The 22,739-nt window shown below is 35.4% G+C and overlaps 1 protein-coding gene across 1 annotated transcript in view; it reads right to left on the bottom strand.

Annotated features, from left to right (window-relative positions):
• LOC123564594 (serologically defined colon cancer antigen 8 homolog) overlaps nt 1-22,739 on the bottom strand; it is an 83,239-nt gene that overhangs the window by 38,111 nt on the left and 22,389 nt on the right. The window contains exons 9-13 of the mRNA XM_053553266.1: nt 19,520-19,672; nt 18,897-19,031; nt 15,155-15,271; nt 14,550-14,678; nt 10,244-10,376 (exon numbers count right to left, since the gene is read on the bottom strand). Coding sequence (XP_053409241.1) covers nt 10,244-10,376; nt 14,550-14,678; nt 15,155-15,271; nt 18,897-19,031; nt 19,520-19,672 — 667 coding nt within the window. The remainder of the gene's footprint in view (nt 1-10,243; nt 10,377-14,549; nt 14,679-15,154; nt 15,272-18,896; nt 19,032-19,519; nt 19,673-22,739) is intronic.

Below are 22,739 nucleotides of genomic sequence, written 5' to 3'. Positions count from 1 at the left end.
GGTAGTTCAATAGGTAACCAACCTTCCTCCGGTTCACATGAATGCTATTGTACAAACTGCCTTATATACTGTATTTCATTTCGAAAGACACAGAAAATGGTTTGAAAACTACATAACAGTCTTTATGACCAAACATGATTAACACTAGTTGTAAAATAGAACAATGTAGGATTAAAGCAGAATTTGAAAGTAAATAAGGTCATATACTTTCATATCTTGTTAAAAGGATGTAAAATTACTCTACTGTTTTAAATTCATGAAATGGTAAGTTACAGACAATTTAATCATTGTGTTCAGTAAATGTTAAATCTATATAAAGAAACTGTCTGGTTTTCCAATGCTAAAAATAACAACAGGTAAGATATTTTTCTACCTTTTTATATATAAAAATAAGGAATTAGATAAATGAATTGCTCGTATATACATAATTTTATGCATGTATATAAATCCTTCCTTTCTTGAAACAAAATTCTTAGCTAAGATAAGAAACAAGAGGGTCATTGACCCTAAAGGCTCACCTGTGTAAAAGGCTTCAAATGTGTTTTGTATAACATAATGGTACAAGTACAGAGTTAGGCTTATATGCAATGATAATTATACAACCTAGTATAGCATCTGGGAAACAAGTAGGACATAAGGGTGTGAATGCCTGGTGGTGTGTTTTATGACAAATCAAAATAATTTGAACAATCTTGATAGACAATCACACAAGGACCATCTGTGTGAAATTACAGCAGTTTCATACAAGATTTTTTTTACATTTTCCACTATATACATATAGGGGAAAATGATCATGCCCTCTGGTGACTTTTTTTTTTTTTGACAAGCTTGAACAATTTGAACAATCTCTGTCAGAAAGCACAGTTCAATGTATGATTATTTGGCAATTCAAACACAGAAGTAATTTACATCCTTATGTGAATCATTTTTTGTCAAATCTAAGTAAATATCTGGGCAAATATCTGGGGCCTAAATTCATTTATTTTTTGCCATAACTTAGCCACATTCCTGAACTTGTCTCATGATCCTCAAAGCCTGTTTAAAGTTTCAAGATAATATCTGTATTGGCTTCAGAGGTATTCACAAATAATGCCGAACAGACCTTGGGCACAAACTGATCAAACATTGCAGAAATAAATTTTTTGTATCAATTAGAAATCAAATAAAACCATTTAATTGCACTTGTGCAAAAAATTCCTTTCTTAAAACAGAAAAATCTAATCAGCTGCCCATGTATTCTATTAATAAGAATTTTCTATATGACAGAAAATATTTAATTCAAACAAGAAAAAATAAAAGAATGGACTAATTGTGAAGTTGGGAGGGTATATGCAATTCGGATAACCAACCTTTCTCCGGTCCACTCAAATTTAATATCAAGCGACAGGTCTTATATACTATACCTAAATCATAATGACATATTTGCCAGTAATATACTTGCGTACTATTAAAATATATCTAAAAAGCAATAACTATTTTTGTCTGCAGTTTAAGAAATAGATTTATGATCAAATGTACATATTAATATATGTAAGATTTTTAACTGGCTTAAAACTGAGACAGCAAAAGTTGTATTATTTAAAATACATAGAACCAAACCAAACTATATCATTTAAATTAACTAACCAGTTCTAAATTTAGTAAACTATAAGTTTTCCAAAATTTCCACCTAATCCATTTTTATCACATATATAGGATATAAGTGCAGAACTTTAACAGTGAAAGTTATTTCATTCTTACATAACTTGAAAAACAAACTTTTTATTATTATTTCAACCTTTTAATTACTTTTATTTCATGTGTTAAAACCACTTTAAAATTCTGTACCAGTATAAAGTATATTTCATATTTCAACTGTGAAACATGAAGTATTTCATTCCACTATTTCAATAATTCCCTAAAAACATGAAATAAAATATAGGCTGGACAAGATCTGACATGACCTTTGACCTACAACTGTGATCTTGACCTTTGAGATAGGAACCTGGGGTTTGTGTATGACACTCTGTCTCACTAAGGTTAACATTCAGGCCAAATATAAACAAGATTACTCCATGCATGTCAAAGTTATAGTAAGGACAAACAAATTTGGACCTTTGACCTCCAACTGTGACCTTGACCTTTGACATAGGAACCTGGGGTTTGTGCATGACACTCCATCTTACTGAGGTTAACATTCATGCCAAATATAAAGAAGATTCCTCAATGCATGTCAAATTTATGGGCTAAACAAGATCTGACATGACCTTTGACCTCCAACTGTGACCTTGATCTTTAAGATAGGAACCTGGGGTTTGCACATCACTGAGGTTAACATTCATGCCAAATATAAACAAGGTTGCTCTATGCATGTCAAAGTTATTGTCTGGACAAACTAATCTGGACGGACACATGCACGCACAGGCACATGCACCGTAAAGCCATTTGGACAACTATGTCTTGCTTCCGCAAGCGGACTCGACAAAAAGCAAATGCACCTATACATTTTATTTCATCATTTTATCGACCATATGTTTATTTATAGACCATAATGTTTATTTATGACTTTTAACTGTTTCATTAAAATCTATATTGTAGAAAAAATTCTGTTTGCGAAAATATTATCACTATGGAGATTTTCCAAAAGACGCCTGTTACGAAAACTTGCAGGATGTCCAAATTTTTCAAATCTGTCTAGCAAACAATCACATGACCATATCTTTTTTATTTGCCGATTTTTCTAAGTATAGTGACTGAAGTTTTGAAAAAAATCAGGGTTTAATCGAAGTCTACATTGCAGAAACTGTCACAAACCACAGCAAATTACTGATGACTTTTACATACTCTATTTATTGACTAGTCATCAATTTTCTCAGTTTGATTAATTCAAGGGCATTTACTCCAGAGTAACAAAGACATCTGGCTGGTTATCAAGCTTGGCCAATATAATAGGCTAATAGACATTCTCACTAACTTTGGTGAACTATTCAAGACAATGTCTTTTTCAAAATGCTGAGTAATTCAAGGGCCATAACTAAATTGCCACTGGGGTGATCCAACTAGTTTTCGAACTTGGCTGAGATAAAGCCCAAAATCCATTAAAACTGAAAGAATTCCATGATCCAAAAGGAGCAGAAAATATAACAACACTCCTCATAATATAACTGATGCACAAACCATTTGTTAATGCTCAATTTGAAATTCCTATCAACTGATGGTATGTCTTTCATAAAGACAGAAAATATTTCATTTTAACAGGAAAAAACAAAAAACAGTGGACTAATTTTGAAGTTGGGAGGGTATATGCAAGTTCGATAACCAACCTTTCTCCGGTCCACTCAAATATAATGTCAACTGACTTGTCTTATATATTATACTTAAAACATAATAGCATATTCACAAGTTACTAACTTGTATATTATATTCATTCTTTTAATATTTGTCTGTACTTTAAATAATAATTTTATCACTGAAATATCAACATCAATTTCTGAAATTCTTTTATATGATTTATTATCAAGGCAGCAATACCTGCATTAATTAAAATACATAAAATTATCACCATATTATATAATCTTAATAAGAAAGGGACACTTGTTAACAAGTTTATTCAAGTGGTTTCTAAATTTAGCACACTGTTGGGTTTTCTAAGAAAGGTTACTTAAATCTTTTCCTCATATCTAAAGAGATTGGTTTAAACAATATTTTTAAACAATATTTATTGACATAATTGCAATTAGATGAGTTATTTTTTAGAAACTCTTTCCCTATATATAATGTTACTTCAACAGAAATTACACAGAAATTACACTGTTCTGATTCCAGTTCCTTTGTTTAACAATATCGTATAAATTTGTCAAACTGTAGCCAAAGGAGATTTATAATTAACTTTCAATATTACAATTCCAGTACATTTTTTTTTCAAGATACTGAATTACGGAAAAAAAAACAGTTAAAGCCAATACTTTCAGTATTACAATTTTCATGCAAAAGGCACAGTCCAATGCAAGATTAACTTTTTGCTCAAGAAATTACTTTAATAAACTACTTCAATCCTATGTGTATAATTTTTTCCTTTAACATGAACACAGGTTTTGCAGGCATTGAACATCCTGCTGGAGTTAAATATTTACACAGTATTTTGGGAAGTAACAAAAATATGTGAACTAATTGTGGTGGCTGGGGGGTATAGGTAATTCAATAGGTAACCAACCTTCCTCCGGTTCACATGAATGGTAATGTACAAACTGCCTTATATCCTGTAGTTTATTTTGAAAGACACAAAAAATGGTTTGAAAACTACATAAATGTCTTTCTGACCAAACATGATTAAAACTAATTGTATAATTAAACAATGTATCATTAATGCAGAATTCAAAAGTAATTAAGGTCATATACTTTCATATCTTGTAATTAGAATGTAAAAATTTGTTATTAACTATTTTAAATTCACGAAATTGTAGGTTAAAGACAATTTAATACATAAATTAAAAGTTATCTGTAGTCTAAAAATAGGACAGATAACACTGAATCTATTTAAAGATACTGTCTGGTTTTCCAATGCTAAAAATAACTACAAATAAGTTATGTGTAGAAAATTGAAAGAAATTATGATCTTATATGCTATTTTAGATGGAATATTTCTATATTCACTGGCACATATTGTCAAAATATTTTGTTTATTTCTAATGTTTTGTCAACAGTTCTGTACTGTACCTGCGATGAACACATTTGTGGAGATATGGGCTGCCGTGAGAAAAATATTGAGAAATCATTGCAGATTGAAGTGTTATTATAATTTCCCATGTATCTCTTCCTGGGCACGCGACTGGAAAAAGTTATGACGTCATAAATATGGCGGCATAGGAGAAAATCAGAAATGCAGAAAATACAGAACAATTGCAGGTGCCAATGTCCTCCAATATGATGTTATAATTGTAATATTGATACATGCAATGAATTTAATGTTTATTCTAGCAGATAAAAGCACTTTTTGAAAAAAAAAAAAGATCAAAAAGATGAAATTGATTACATTTACAATGTAAAAAATATCAATAATTGTCACAAAATGACTAAATACCGTATTTTGGTGCGTATAGGTCGCACTTTTTCTACCCATTTTTCTGCCTGAAAAAGTTCCTGTGACCTATACGACAGAACATTGCCTGCAGAGTTTTTTTCGGGCCAATTTTCTGACCGTAGCTCTCGCAAAATTACATGCATCTGTTACGAACGAACAAAATGGATAAAAAAAATATCAATATCGGCGGCTTTTCAACCAATAGCGGTTACTTTCAATAAAATATATCGTAAATAACCCATACAGACTATTAAAATTACGAATGACTTTAATTCAAAGATGTTTTTGCGGTTTGAATTACGTTTGTTTCTACTTTCATTTTACTGGACGCCATTGGCATGTACTCCGGGTTGGATAAAATCCGGACAGATCCGTCCTCCATTCCAAACATTATTTATACTAATTCTTAGCGTATTAAAAAACTTGAAAGATAATTTTTTACTTTTGATTTTTAAATAAAAGAAAAAAATCCAAAAAGAGATATTTTGTGCCAATCTTTTTACTCAGAATCAAAAGAACGCAGTTAATTACATGACACGGAAAGGTGTTATAATTGCGTTGCAAACAATTCACACTTAAACTTGCATAATTACAGAATGTAAACACAAATCGTCTGCTGCCAATTAGTGTCAAAAAGCCGCTTTTCTTTGATGTAGTCTGTTACCGATACTACTGTTGGTACGAAACGGTTGGGATCGAAAATAACACTGTCCGATTTCCACCAATCAGGTTTTGATAATAATTCAGTCCGTGGCATCAATATGGCCGCCGCCATAACTTTTTTGCCGGTAAATATTAAATATTGCTGGGGAAAAAATCCGAAATTTAACTGCGACTAATATGCTAGAACTTAAATTTTCCGACCATTTCCAGAGCAAAAATTAGATGCAGACTATACATTACCGCGACCTATACACACCAAAATACGGTAATGAAATTAAGCTAGCAAATTTTTTTTCATGGTGCAGCATGCTTGAATAAGAATAGAAATAGTTTGATTAGCTATCCCTTCTATCGTCAAATTACATATTTATGTTTATTTATATACCTTGTGTTAGTTCAGGCTAATGTGGTGACACTGTGGTCAATATGCGATATCCATAAAAAATAAAACAAAACTAGAATGTGTCTGTAGGACACAGGGTGTGCCCCCCACTGGTACATTTGTCACAAATAAGTGGCAATAATTCAAATGTTTGCAGTCTTAATGGGGTATAGCCTCAACAAACATTTTATGAAAAGGATTCATTATTCTAGGCGCTATACTTTTTGAGCTATGAGCATCACAAACAAAAAATCAACTATTTTGGCTATTTCAAGGGCCATAACTCTGAAATAAGAGCTAAGATTCTCAAGAAGAATGCCAAGTGTGCAAGGTCACATCACGATAAAGACTCCAGCAAGGTTTCCTGAATTTACATCAAATACTTTTTGAGCTAGGTATATAATTAGGTGAAAAAGTGCATTTTTTTACTATTTCAGGGGCCATAATTTTAAAAATAAGGGGTGGAGCCAGCCCAAAAATTAGAGGTGTGCAAGTTTATATCATGATAAAGACTTATGCGAGTTTTCAACCATTTATATTAAATACTTTTTGAGCTAGGTGTGTCACAAGGTGAAAATGTACATTTTCGACTATTTCAGGGGCCATAACTCTAAAAATAGGGGGCAGACCCAAACGAAAAATAGGAGGTGCATAAGTTCATATCATGATTAAGACTCATGCAAGGTTTCATGAATCTATATCAAATACTTTTTGAGCTAGGCATGTCAGAAGGTGAAAATGTGCATTGACTACTTCAGGGGCCATAACTCTGAGAATTGGGGGCAGAACCAAATGAAAAATAGGAGGTGCGCAAGTTCATATCATGATTAAGACTCATGCAAGGTTTCATGAATCTATATCAAATACTTTTTGAGCTAGGCGTGTCACAAGGTGAAAATGTGTATTTTTGACTATTTCAGGGGCCATAACTCTGAGAATAGGGGGTGGAGCCAGATGAAAAATAGAAGGTGCGCAAGTTCATATCATGATTAAGACTCATGCAAGGTTTTATGAATCAAAATCAAATACTTTTGAGCTAGGCATGTCACAAGGTGAAAATGTGCATTTTTGACTATTTCAGGGGCCATAACTCTAAAAATAGAGGGCGGAGCCAGATGAAAAATAGGAGGTACGCAAATTCATATCATGATTAAGACTCATGCAAGGTTTCATGAATCTATATCATATACTTTTTGAGCTAGGCGTGTCACAAGGTCAAAATGTGCATTTTTGACTATTTCAGGGGCCATAACTCTGAAAATAGGGGGTGGAGCCAGACGAAAAATAGGAGGTGCGCAAGTTCATATCATGATAAAGACTCATGCAAGGTTTCATAAATTTATATCAAATACTTTTCGAGCTAGGCGCGTCACGAACTTCGGACGGACGGACGCACGGACGGATGCACGGACGGACGCACGGATGCACAGACAAGACCAAATCTATATGCCCCCACCACTCATGGGGGGGCACAAAAAACACTTAAATATCATAGCCAACAGAATGCCGTTGCTGAAACACAACCAGTTTGGAAACAAAAAATATATTTACATAATGTCGATTCTCCTATAAGAATCTATTAAAATCGAATATTTCAAAGAATACATATTTCCCCCAAGACCAAAGTTTACTTTAAGACAACAGAAGATGGAACTGCAAGAATTATTCTCTACATATGTTTTTGTACCAGTAGACTAGATGGTCAATAAAACTTATAATTCAGACGCTTCTACACTGCTCTGGAATGACATATCTCCATATTTAAGATTGATTGAAGTAAACAGATTTACTTCAGTGTTGTAAACTTTCAGTATTTAGATGGAAATGTCCCCAATGCAATCTTAAGAAATACATAATGCTTTAGCAGGACTACAGTTATAATCAACAGCGGGAATATTCTACCAAATGTTACTATTGTTATTCATATTTAGCAATTCAAAGCCACATCTGTGAGAAGGTATAGGAAAACACAGCCATTATGTGTAGTTACTTAACAGCTTCCATGGCAATTATCCCTGTTAATGTATTTGGTAAAATATTAAAATATTCGTAAATGATTTGTTTATACAGGCTTTTAGAAGATATTTTAGACGTAAAGAACGTAACTTAGCAAATTAATAGGACTAGGCTAGACTGTGTTTGTTCATGAGAGGTAAAGAAATGTGAAATTCTATATTGATCATATTGAATGGATTTCAGAATGTATTTACACCAGCAGTTTTGTTTGACATACCATGCCTTTAGTTACCAATGTGTGTATAAGGCATTTAATCAGCTGTCTGGGTTACTTTTATGACTGCTGTTCTATAACCTTGTAACATGGAAGGGATAAAGAGTTTCAGAATCTTTCCTGATCTAACTGTTGTAAACGCATCAACGTTGCTTTTGTAGTCGTTGCTGCACTATGTTCCTTTTTTTTGTATGTTTTGAGTTTGTTGGCTGTATGATTTCAACTCTCAATTTTCTTACCATGCTCTAAACTATACATACGTTGCTGAATTATTAAGAGGCAGCGTTCTTGATACGTTGCATTATCGTGAAAATGCAAAGTATCACAATAACGTATGGGATGTGTGGAGGTTCGCCCTCATTTGTAGAAAAAAGATGGAAGAAAGGATATGACATGATTGCTTTGTTTCAGTCACAACATTTCCACCTGCCCTTGATACCCTTCTGCTATTAGTTGGATGTAATTGGGAAAGTCCATGTTAAACTCAGTATATTGTAAATGAGGGGGTAATAAATGATTTCGTATGTAAATAGCTGTGTATGGCTAGGTTGAGGACGAATGAAGTAAAACACACTTGGTGTTAGGATAAAGTATGAATGAATATATTTATAAATATTCTGGTGTGTAAATAGCTGTGTTACTGCGGGGCTGAGGCAGACTGAATGTTGGAAGTCAAGTTTGAATGAAGATAGTTTATCAGTAATTTCAAATAAATTTAAAATGAACATTTGCACTGAATTAAATATTTCTATAAAATTTCTCCAGACATTATTCTTGATTATATTTACATCTGAGCATGATAAAATAGCTAAGCAATATATGCAGATTACACATAATCTAATTATAATAGATAAAAAAAAGTTCCTAGTGCCTACATTGAATTGTACTGAATTTTCATCAATTTTCTTTCATTCTAGGTACTGATTTAAAGCAGATTTTGGTAATATATATTCGCTTATTTAATGTTATATTTTTTGTAACTTTCGGAAAAAATCATATTTCAAATTAAACTCGGCAAGTATTTTCAAACGTAATGAATAAAGAGGTAATAGTGACTTGTAAACATGTATTGTAAATTAGGTGGGTGGGGTACAAAGAAAACTGGTAAAACGGATTTAATACATTTTTTCTTGTCAGTGGAAATATGATTAATTAAAATGCAAAATTAGCTGTTTCGTGGCATAATATCTAATATCATAAGCCTTTCCATTGACTTATTCAGACATTATTAAGCAGTATTATTTCACTGCTGTGGGTTCAAGCATTCTCCAGTCTTGACAGGAACTGTTTGAAAACTTACTGTCCCTTGAAACAATAAGTATATTCTGTTGTTTACCAGAAACCATCCTTTGAAGTTTGACAGCAGTCAGCAAAACCATTCTTCAGTTACTGATAAGAAACCATGTAAAGCCCTGAAAACCACTTTTACCTTTACTTTTGACCTTCTGACCCCCCCAAAAAAACAGATTATCCCATGTGTTCTCTGAATACTTACTGAAAACCATTTTCAGTCTTCAGGTCACTGTCACCTACCAATCCTTAAACAAAAGGGCTATAGGAAACCATTTCTGACATACTGTATCTGACTCCTCTGAATTATGTTTAACCTTACTTGGTTGTATTTGGATTTTTAGTTACAAAGACTTACTTAACATTTACTGTGAGTAGATCTCTTTTGCCCCTCTTGGCATTATTCAACACAATCACCTGGGTAGCCATTTATTTATTCATTTATTTATTTGGGTTTTACGGTGCACCAACACAATATAGGTTATATGGCACCAAACAGGACTACAAATTTTGGTTCCACATCTCATTCACATCAAAAGAAAAAAAAAAAAAAAAAAAAAAAAAAACAACCTTCACCCAATTTTGAACATATGGTAATATTAAGAGATATAAATCTTACAATGTTGATCTTCCATGTCCGTTATGAAGCCACTGAGCTCTTCTTCCCGAGCTTGAGCTCTTTTTGTTACAGCTTTCAGGTCCTCAGATCTTCCTCTCTCTACACTGTCTCGAGCTAACTTGGCAAGGTGTAACTGCAGTAAATGATAATGGTAAACATGTTTTTACCTTTAAATCATATTTTATGCAATAAGTAACTAATTTATAGCATGGAACTTTCTGGACATAAAATAAGGTTCCCCACCATTATGACAAAACTTCGTCACAAACATTTATTTGCAGGCTGCCTTCACTGAAAAAATATAAAAAGTGCACAACAGGTCAGTACTCCTTCATATATTAAGGTTTTTTAATAACTAGCACTAGTTTGCTATGACATTTTGTATTATGTAAAGCAGTTTCCTATACACATGTGTACACAAATGTACAAATGAAGTCCCAAACCTCTCCATTGTCAAATGAATATGTTTTTGTTTTCGTTGGATACACAACTTAGATTATATGGTGACTTTTCCAGCTTTTGATAGTGGAGAAAAAAACCCAGGTGCCCCTCTGGACATTGTTTCATGGGCTGAACCACATACCTTCTGTAACCAGCTGGATGGCTTCCTCACATAAAGAATTCTACACCCAAAGCCAGGTTCTGAACCAACATCAGTAAAGCAAGCAATCCAAAGTCACAAAGGCCTTATTAGTCAAATGTTATGAAAATGTGACTATTTACCTCTCTCTCCCTCTCTCTAAATTGTGACTATTTACCTCTCTCTCTAGCACGTGAGTTGGCAGTGAGGAACTAAAATGAGACTATTTACCTCTCTCTCTCTCTCTCTCTCTCTCTCTCTCTCTCTCTCTCTCTAGCACGTGAGTTGGCAGTGAGGAACTAAAATGAGACTATTTATCTCTGTCTCTCTCTCTCTCTCTAGTGCCTGTGAGCTGGCAGTGAAGAATTATAATAAGACTATTTACCTCTCTCTCCAGTGCCTGTGAGTTGACAGTAAGGACATACAAGAAAGATTATTTACTCTCCCTCTGGTGCTTTTCAGTTGGCAGTAAGGACATGAAAATGAGAGTATTTACATCTAGCTGGCTGTGAAGAACTAAAGTGGGACTATTTACCTCTCTTTCTAGCACACGTGAGTCAGCAGTGAGGAACTAAAATGAGACTATTTACCTCTTTCCAATGCCTGTGAGCTTGTACTGAGGAACTAAAATGAGACTATTTACCTCTCTCTCTCTCTAATGCCTGTGAGCTGGCTGTGAGGAACTAAAATGAGACTATTTACCTCTCTCTCTCTCTCTCTAATGCCTGTGAGCTGGCTGTGAGGAACTAAAATGAGACTATTTACCTTTCTCTCTCTCTCTCTAATGCCTGTGAGCTGGCAGTGAGGAACTAAAATGAGACTATTTACCTCTCCCCCTCTAATGCCTGTGAGCTGGCAGTGAGGAACTAAAATGAGACTATTTACCTCTCTCTCTCTCTAATGCATGTGAGCTGGCTGTGAGGAACTAAAATGAGACTCTTTACCTCTCTCTCTCTCTAATGCCTGTGAGCTGGCTGTGAGGAACTAAAATGAGACTATTTACCTCTCTCTCTCTCTCTAATTCCTGTGAGCTGGCTGTGAGGAACTAAAATGAGACTATTTACCTCTCTCTCCCTAATGCCTGTGACCTGGCTGTGAGGAACTAAAATGAGACTATTTACCTCTCCCTCTCTAATGCCTGTGAGCTGGCTGTGAGGAACTAAATTGAGACTATTTACTTCTCTCTCTCTCTAATGCCTGTGAGCTGGCTGTGAGGAACTAAAATGAGACTATTTACCTCACTCTCTCTCTAATGCCTGTGAGCTGGCTGTGAGGAACTAAAATGAGACTATTTACCTCTCTCTCTCTAATGCCTGTGAGCTGGCTGTGAGGAACTAAAATGAGACTATTTACCTCTCCCTCTCTAATGCCTGTGAGCTGGCTGTGAGGAACTAAATTGAGACTATTTACTTCTCTCTAATGCATGTGAGCTGGCATTGAAGAATTATAATTAGACTATTTACCTCTCTCCAGTGCCTGTGAGTTGACAGTAAGGACATACAATTAAGATTATTTACTCTCCCTCTGGTGCTTTTCAGTTGGCAGTAAGGACATGAAAATGAGAGTATTTACATCTCTCTCTAGCTGGCTGTGAAGAACTAAAGTGGGACTATTTACCTCTCATTCTAGCACATGTGAGTCGGCAGTGAGGAACTAAAATGAGACTATTTACCTCTTTCTAATGCCCGTGAGCTTGTAGTGAGGAACTAAAATGAGACTATTTACCTCTCTCTCTCTCTAATGCCTGTGAGCTGGCTGTGAGGAACAAAAAATGAGACTATTTACCTCTCTCTCTCTCTAATGCCTGTGAGCTGACTGTGAGGAACTAAAATGAGACTATTTAACTTTTTCTCTATCTCTAATGCCTTTGAGCTGGCTGTGAGGAACTAAAATGAGACTATTTACTTCTCTCTAATGCCTGTGAGCTGGCAGTCAGGAACTAAAATGAGACTATTTACCTCTCTCTCTCTAATGCCTGTGACCTGGCTGTGAGGAACTAAAATGAGTCTATTTACCTCTCCATCTATAATGCCTGTGAGCTGGCTGTGAAGAACTCAACTGAGACTATTTACTTCTCTCTAATGCCTGTGAGCTGGCAGTGAGGAACTAAAATGAGACTATTTACATCTCTCTCTCTAATGCCTGTGAGCTGGCTGTGAGGAACTAAAATGAGACTATTTACCTCTCCCTCTCTAATGCCTGTGAGCTGGCTGTGAGGAACTAAAATGAGACTATTTACCTCTCCCTCTCTAATGCCTGTGAGCTGGCTGTGAGGAACTAAAATGAGACTATTTACCTCTCCCTCTCTAATGCCTGTGAGCTGGCAGTGAGGAACTAAAATGAGACTATTTACCTCTCCCTCTCTAATGCCTGTGAGCTGGCAGTGAGGAACTAAAATGAGACTATTTACCTTTCTCTCTCTCTCTAATGCCTGTGAGCTGGCTGTTAGGAATGAAAATGAGACTATTTACCTCTCGCTCTGTCTGTGAGCTGGCAGTGAGGAACTAAAATGGAACAATTTACCTCCTTCTCAAGTGCCTGTGAGTTGGCAGTAGGGAACAAAAATGAGACAATTTACCTGTCTCTAATGCCTGTGAGCTGGCAGTGTAAAACTAAAATGAGACCATTTACCCCTCTCTCTAGTGCCAGTGAGCTGGCTGTGAGGAACTGGAATGAGAGTATTTATCGCTCTCTCTAGTGCCTGAGAGCTGGCAGTGAGGAACTTAAATTGAGACTATTTACCCCTCTTTCTAATGTCTGTGAGTTGACACTTGGACTATTTATCTCTCCCTCTAGTGCCTATGAGTTGGCAGTAAGGAAACAAGAGCACCGCCTTGCGGGTGCTGACGCTCATCTGATTTTTTTTGTGTAATAGAAATATTGTCCTACCCATGATTTTTGAAAAAAAAAAAGGCCATCATTCTTGAAAAAAGCAGGATAAAGTTATGTTTCTTGATGTACAGTGTCCACTTATGATGGTGAAAAACTGTTGCAAGTTTTAAAGCAATAGCTTTGATAGTTTATGAGAAAAGTTGACTTAAACATAATACTCAACCAAGAAAATGATTTTCTAAGTCCAAAAGGGGCAATAATTATTGCAAAAAGCAGGATGGAGTTATGTTGCTTGCTGTACAGGGTCAGCCTATGATAGTGAACAAGTGTTGCAAGTTTCAAAGTAATAGCTTTGATAGTTTAAGAGAAAAAGTTGACCTAAACATAAAACTTAACCAAGAAATCTGATATTTTCTAAGTCCAAAAGGGGCCATAAATCTTGCAAAAAGCAGGATGGAGTTATGTTTCTTGCTGTACAGGGTCAACTTATGATGGTGAACAAGTGTTGCAAGTTTTAAAGCAATAGCTTTGATAGTTTAGGATAAAAGCTGACCTAAACATAAAACTTAACCAAGAAAACTGATTTTCTAAGTCCAAAAGGGGCAATAATTCTTGCAAAAAGCAAGATGGAGTTATGTTTCTTGATGTACAGGGTCAGCTCATGATGGTGAACAAGTATTCCAAGTTTCAAAGCAATAGCTTTGATAGTTTAGGAGAAAAGCTGACCTAAACATAAAACTTAACCAGGCAACGCCGACGCCGACAACTGCTCAAGTGATGACAATAACTCATCATTTTTTTTCAAAAAATCAGATGAGCTAATAAAATGAGACTATTTACCTCTCTCTCTAGTGCCTGCGAGTTGGCCATGAGGAACTAAATGGGACTATTTACCTCTCTCTCTAGTGCCTGTGAGTTGGCAGTGAGGTGTATACACTCCTCCTTACTGTTAACTAACTCCCTTTCTGCCTTGTTTAGTCTACGTCGGAAATCATCCAACTCAGACAACAGTCTGCTCCTTTCCTATAAAATAGGCCAATAATCATTTATTTTAGCAATATAAATCTAACAACTTTTTTACAATGGTGTACCCTCACAGAGATAAATAGCCACTAATTGATATAAACATGTTTCACATCTTTTGTTGAGATTAGCACTATTTTACAACAGTATTTTATTAACATAATTAGTTAAGTTGTTGTCCAGAAAGCCTGACTGGTGGACTAAACCTGCAGCTTATTATAAATGATATGCTTTTGTTTTGCAATACTCAGCATTATGTATACTCAGCATTTAAATAAGGTTAAACTAAACATCTATAAATATATCCAATGTGAAGGATCACTCCCCTCACATATTATATTTAGTTCAGATAATACAGAATCCACCCAGTGACTGAACCCTGTACTAGATTAGAAGTCATGTGCTCACCATCTATTAACTTCTGCAATTTTAGATATTTTAGAAGAAGATATATTCAATGTAACAATAAATATTACCCCATCTCTTTCCCTCCTCAAGTTATCCAGTTCTGATCTAAGTCTGCTAGCTTCATTTACAGCATGACTTTTCTGTATCTTGGCATTGGTACTTTCTGCATTAAAATTCTCTGTTGCCTACAAAATATGCCAAACATACAGTATTGCTTCAATGTCTTACATATCAATCCTTCAACTACTGTATAGCGGGTCATATTCACGGAGGTTTAATTTTCGCTATATTCGCGGTCAACAATGGCAGCGCGAAATCTAAACACCGCCATTTTTTGCTACCCGAACATACACGTTTCACCAAGGGAAAGCGATAACAGGGTGATCTAGTATTTATCATCTATCCCCTTTATCAGTAATTGCTTCGAGCCTATAAATATAGAAATTATGCACATGAGAAATAAAGTTGTTATATAGCGGTTATACTTTACAAATCGATTTTGCCTTTTCATCATTATTTAATTGTGCTGGATCTGGCAAAATTAATAAAGGCGGTCTTTTCATACCGCACTTCCCTTTATGTAGCCATTTTCTCATAATATCCGACATTTTCATAACCCCAAGAACACAAGAACCAAATGTGACACAGTTATCAGCACAAACATGTTCGTAAAAAAGACGAAAATTGAAAGTGTACAACTTGTCATGTGTATTAAATCAGTCAAATAATAAGCTTAGCAGACGCGGTGAGATGTTATTTCTATTCATTTTCATTGTAATTGCTAAATTAAGTATAAACACGAGGATTGTATGAGTACGTCATAAGGAGCTACTTACCATGTGTTTCGATACATGATTAAATATTAGCAAAACAGTGGTGAGATTATTTCAGTGCATTACATAACTAAATTTCACACAAGTAGTATTATACACTACATGCGTTTCTATTCAGACTGACAATGACAGACTTATTTGCGTGTTTGTTATTATTTGCATGTCTAGGAAGAGTGATCTCCCTTTCTTTTGTTTACAACCAAGGTTTATAATTCACGGTCTAAGTAGTTTCCGCGAAATAAGGACACTGTGAATTCAAAACTCTTCAAGAAATGCGAACATTTGGCACCAAGAATATATCCCACTATACAGTATTTTGGCATGGACAAGTTCAAATCATAACAATGTTTTGCATATCATACTGTTATATTAGTATCAATCATGTTAACAAAACAAAGCCTATTGTGATCATTCTACAAAATGATTGATAATACTTACTGTAACCGCCATCATTTCAAATAGAAACAAGAGCTGTTGGAAAGACAGCTACGCTTGACTATTTAACAACCTTGTCAATTGAATAAATATACAAGTCCAAAAAGGGGCAAAATCGTGTCAAAATGCAAAACAGAGTTAAGGAACCTGTACAATGCATTTCAGCTCATCACAGTGGACAAGGTTATTAAATTTCAATCCATTCCCATTTGTGGGTACCGAGCTACAAGCTTACATACAAAAACTAAACCAAAAACTGCCAAGTCGAAAAAAGGGGCATAATTTTGTAAAAATGCAAAGTAGTGTTATAAACCCTGTGCAATGCATGTTAGATCATCAAAGTAAACAAGTGTGTGAAGTTTCAATCCATTCCCATTAGTGGGTACTAAGATACCAGCTTACACACAAAAACCTAACCAAAACCTACTCTACTAAGTCGAAAATGGGGCATTATTCTGTAAAAATGCAAAGTAGAGTTATTGAACCTGTGCACTGCATGTAATATCATCACAAATTGTGAAGTTTCAATCCTTCCTTTAAGTGGGTACTGAAATACACAAAACAAGAGGGCCATGATGGCCCTATATCGCTCACCTGTTATCATTGCACTTGAGGACAAGAAGGTCCTCAGAAAAAATATCCAAAGGAGAGGAACAACAAAGGGAAGAAATTAAACCAAAAAGAAAAAAAAATTCTTACAAGGTCAGATATGTCAAAATACACCTAAAAATTGGAGGTACTATCCATGTTGTACCACAGAAACGTGGTCTCGGTTTTTCCCTACGGCCAATAATAAAAAAGTTACTAAAAACAAGCTATTTATAGTAACGTAAAAGGGAAGTAATTAAAAAAAAAATGATTGTAAGTTAACAAAAGAAGGATCTGCCAAATAAATCTATTGACATATGTTATTAGTTACGGAGATATACCCATTTTAATTTGAAATAAAGGGAGGTAATTTGACATAAAATCAGTCCATAGTTATCTACCCTCATTGGCTCAGTCCAACTAATGACAATAATGAAATTTCAAATAAGTCCTATAAGTACTTACTGATATAAAGCCATTTTGATTACAATCAGGGGAGGTAATCAGATATAAAATAACTCAGGAACCTACGCATGGATCTAATTTGTCATGGAAAAAAAAAATCCAAGATTTATTGTTGTTGAAGATATTTTGGAAGTTTGTATCAAATAAAACCATAAATGAAGTCTCTATATGGCTGCAAAAGCCAAAATAGCCAATTTTGGACCTTTAAGGGGCCATAACTCAGGAACCCATGAAGGAATCTGGCCAGTTCAAGAAAGGAACCAAGATCTTGTGGTGATACAAGTTTTGTGCAAGTTTGGTTAAAATCAAATCATAAATGAAGCTGCTATTGTGCAGACAAGGTCAAAATAGCTAATTTTGGCCTTTTCAGGGGCCATAACTCTTGAATCCATTCAGGGATCTGGCCGGTTCAAGAAAGGAACCGAGATCTTATGGTGACACAAGTTTTACGCAAGTTTGATTAAATTCAAATCATAAATGAAGCTGCTATTGTGCAGACAAGGTCAAAATAGCTAATTCTGGCCCTTTCAGGGGCCATCACTCTGGAACCCATAATGGGATCTGGCCAGTTCAAGAAAGGAACCAAGATCATATGGTGATACAAGTTGTGTGCAAGTTTGGTTAAAATAAAATCATAAATGAAGCTGCTATTATGCAGACAAGGTCAAAATAGCTAATTCTGGCAATTTCAGGGGCCATAACTCTGGAACCCATAATGGAATCTGACCAGTTCAACAAAGGAACCGTGATCTTATGGTGATACAAGTTGTGTCCCAGTTTGGTAAAAATCAAATTATAAATAAAGCTGCTATTGTGCAGACAAGGTCAAATAGCTAATTTTGGCCCTTTCAGGGGCCATAACTCTGGAACCTGTAATGGGATCTGGCCAGTTCAAGAAAGGAACTGAGATCTTATGGTGATACAATTTTATTAAAATAAAATCATAAATGAAACCACTATCGTGCAGACAATAAATTGTTGACGCACGGACGCACGAGACGGACGGATGCACGGACGGACTGACGACGGACGAAGGGTGATCACAAAAGCTCACCTTGTCACTATGTGACAGGTGAGCTAAAAACTTACATACAAAAACTTAACCAAAAATTGCTAAGTCAAAAAAAGGGCATTTTTTTTTTTAACAAAGTGAAGTATAGTTATGGAACCTGTGCAATGTAAGTTAGTTTATCACAGTAAATAAGTGTGTGAAGTTTCAATCCATTCCCACAAGTGGTTACTGAGATATCAGCTTGCATACAAGAACTTAACCATACTGGTACGCCAATGCCGACGCACGGGTGAGTCCAATAGCTCTACCTACTCTTCAAACAGACAAGCTAAAAAATCCTGACAGTCCAAGAAACACTGGCATCAGGTTTTATAGACCATGTAGGCTGGAATAATGCCTTCTGTCTAATATCCTTTTGTTCATGGTAATTTCAAAGCATTCTAAAATTCTGTTATAGAAATTACTGAGAATACAAACCATTGAGACCTCCTGGTCGTATCTCTTGATCTGTAGTTTAGCTGCCTCTAACTGGTTTATTAAATCCACTTTATCTCTTAATGCTTTCTCCATCTCATTCTGCGCTGATGTGGTCTGTTCTGTCAGTTCTTTTATCTGTGGTGTTTGGAAATAGGCAGAAAATGAAACAACAGTATAAATTGGAAACAAGCTCTTACTTCTGTAAGCAATTTTGTTCAATACAAAGTCTTAAACAAAATTTCAGGTCATCACCTCAATGCAAAACTGTTGTTTATGCCTCATATATTATATAAACAGTAAGAACAGTTTCACACAGACATGATAACTGTACACTTTCTACATATTTAATATTGATATCTTAGATCTTTTTGTACTTACTAACACATGCCTTTTTTGTTAAGTTTGGCCATAATAATATAGACATACTGCAATTTTTATGAATAAATAATTGGTGTGATTCTTTTCAATCGAGAATGAAAGGTACAAAAACCCTCATGCCCCTCTAGCGAAGGTTATCATCTGTCTGTAATTTCAAAGGTGTCTAAATTAATTAATTACCTGTTAATTAGGAGTTCTTAATTACAAGACAGCTGTGTTTTTGTTGCTTTTATAGGAGTTTTTACCTTTGTATTTTGTTCATCAATAACAACCTTGCATTCCTTCCTAGCACTTTCCTTCTCTTCATTGACAACTTGTTGTGTGTTCTGTATGTGGGCATCAAATCTACCCTTCATATTGTTTAATTCTTCCGCTAATTGTTCCCGCTGTATTAATGCCTGCAAACATATGGTTAGAGTATCATACTATGACTTTTAAGCCATAAATCTTTTGTTGAGAAACCATTTTCTAGTTGTTCTATGAACAGTAGGTGATTGGTTAACAATTTTCACTATCATGACACTTACTGCCTCCTATAGAATACTTATTCATGAAATGGTTTCACCCATCATTTGACATTAACTATTAAATAATATACAAATGGTCAGGCTGTGTGCTTTGTAAATGATCCAGCGAAATCGAAAATAGGTTGCTAGACTGATGGGTCAGCATCAATAGAAAAGGAGGTAATTTGACACAAAGTCAGTCCATAGCTATCTACCCTGATTGCCTCAGTCCAACTAAAGACAATAATGAAACTTCAAATGAGGTCTATAAATATTTACCGAGATAATTCCATTTTTATTAAAATCAGAGGAGGTAATCATGCATTGGTATATGCATGTAGAAGATACAGAGTACAAGCCTATACAACAATATATTAGTAAAGTATTCTAATTGATAAATGTTCATTTCTTACCGTGGAAGACATAAATAACGTTTCCAACCAATCTCATTAGAAGCTGCTAAGGTGTATTCATTTAGATAAAAAATCAAGGAAGGTAATTTGTCATAAATTCAGTCAATATGTATCTTCACTGATTATTCAAGTCCATCTGTTGAAATAAATGAAATTTCAGATCTATTGTCGTGCAGATCTATTGTGCAGACAAGGTCAAAATAACTAATTTTGGCCCTTTCAGGGGCCAGAACTCTAGAACCCATTACGGGATCTAGCCGTTTCAAGAAAGGAATTGAGATCTTATGGTGACACAAGTTTTGTGCAAGTTTGATTAAATTCGAATCATAAATAAAGCTGCTATTGTGCAGACAAGGTCAAAATAGCTAATTTTGGCCCTTTCAGGGGCTATAACGCTGGAACCCATAATGGGATCTGGCCAGTTCAAGAAAGGAAGCGAGATCTTATGGTGATACAAGTTGTGTGCAGACAAGGTCAAAATAGCTAATTCTGGCCCTTTCAGGGCCATCACTCTGGAACCCATAATGGAATCTGGCCAGTTCAAGAAAGGAACCAAGATCTTATGGTGATACAAGTTGTGTGCAAGTTTGGTTAAAATCAAATCATAAATGAAGCTGCTATTGTGCAGACAAGGTCAAAATGGCTAACTCTGGCCCTTTCAGGGGCCATAACGCTGGAACCCATAATGGGATCTGGCCAGTTCAAGAAAGGAAGCGAGATCTTATGGAGATACAAGTTGTGTGCAAGTTTGGTTAAAATAAAATCATAAATGAAACCACTATCGTGCAGACAAGAAATTGTGGACAGACGACAAACGAAGGGCGATCACAAAAGCTCACTCTGTCACTACATGACAGGTGAGCTAATACAAGAGGACCATGATGGTCCTGAATCGCTCACCTATGCCCACATGACCCAGTGTTGAACTCAGTATGACGTCATTATTTCTATTATTTGACATAGTGACCTAGTTTTTGAGCACATGTGACCTAGATATCATCAAGATAAAAAATTCTGACCAATTTTCATGAAGATCCATTGAAAAATATGGCCTCTAGAGAGGTCACAAGGTTTTTCTATTATTTGACCTAATGGCCTAGTTTTTGAAGGCACGTGACCCACTTTTAAACTTGACCTAGATATCATCAGGGTGAACATTCTCAACAATTTTCATGAAGATCTCGTGAAAAATATGGCCTCTAGAGAGGTCACAAGGTTTTTCTATTTTTCGACCTACTGACCTAGTTTTTGACCGCCATGACCCAGTTAAAAACCTGAGCTAGATATCATCAAGCTGAACATTTTCACCAATTTTCATGAAGATCCGTTGAGAAATATGGCCTCTAGAGAGGTCCCAAGGTTTTTTCTATTTTTAGACCTACTGACCTAGTTTTTAACCCCACGTGACCCAGTTTCGAACTTGACTTAGATATCATCAAGATGAACATTCTGACCAATAATCATGAAGATCTCATGAAAAATATGGCCTCTAGAGAGGTCACAAGGTTTTTCTATTTTTAGATCTAATGACCTAGTTTTTAACCCCACGTGACCCAGTTTCGAACTTGACCTAGATATCTTCAAGGTTAACACTCTGACCAATTTTCATGAAGATCCATTGAAAAATATTGCCTCTAGAGAGGTCACAAGGTTTTCCTATTTTTAGACCTACTGACCTCGTTTTTGACCGCACGTGACCCAGTTTCGAACTTGACCTAGATATCATCAAGGTGAACATTCTGACCAATTTTCATGAAGATCCATTGAGAAATATGGCCTCTAGAGAGGTCTCAAGGTTTTTCTATTTTTAGATCTACTGACCTAGTTTTTTACCCCACATGACCCAATTTCGAACTTGACCTAGATATCATTAAGGTGAACATTCTGACCAATTTTCATGAAGATCCATTGAGAAATATGGCCTCTAGAGAGGTCACAAGGTTTTTCTATTTTTAGATCTACTGACCTAGTTTTTAACCCCACGTGACCCAGTTTTGAACTTGACCTAGATATCATCAAGGTGAACATTCTGGCCAATTTTCATGAAGATCCAATGAAAAATATGGCCTCTAGAGAGGTCACAAGGTTTTTCTATTTTTAGACCTACTGACCTAGTTTTTGACCCTACGTGACCCAGTTTCGAACTTGACCTAGATATCATCGAGGTAAACATTCTGATCAATATTCATGAAGATCTCATGAAAAATATGGCCTCTAGAGAGGTCACAAGGTTTTTCTATTTTTAGACCTACTGACCTAGTTTTTGAACCCACGTGACCCAGTTTCGAACTTGACCTAGATATCATCAAGGTGAACATTCTGACCAATTTTCATGAAGATCTTATGAAATATATGGCCTCTAGAGAGGTCACAAGGTTTTTCTATTTTTAGACCTACTGACCTAGTTTTTGACGGCATGTGACCCAGTTTGGAACTTGACCTAGATATCATCAAGATGAACATTCTGACCAACTTTCATAAAGATCCCATGAAAAATGTGACCTCTGAAGTGGTCACAAGCAAAAGTTTACGGACGCACGGACGGA

Source organism: Mercenaria mercenaria, chromosome 1 (assembly GCF_021730395.1).
Source record: "Mercenaria mercenaria strain notata chromosome 1, MADL_Memer_1, whole genome shotgun sequence".
NCBI classification, from domain to species: domain Eukaryota; kingdom Metazoa; phylum Mollusca; class Bivalvia; order Venerida; family Veneridae; genus Mercenaria; species Mercenaria mercenaria.
Note: the sequence above shows the minus strand (reverse complement) of the source record. Positions and strands in the feature narration are given on the sequence as shown.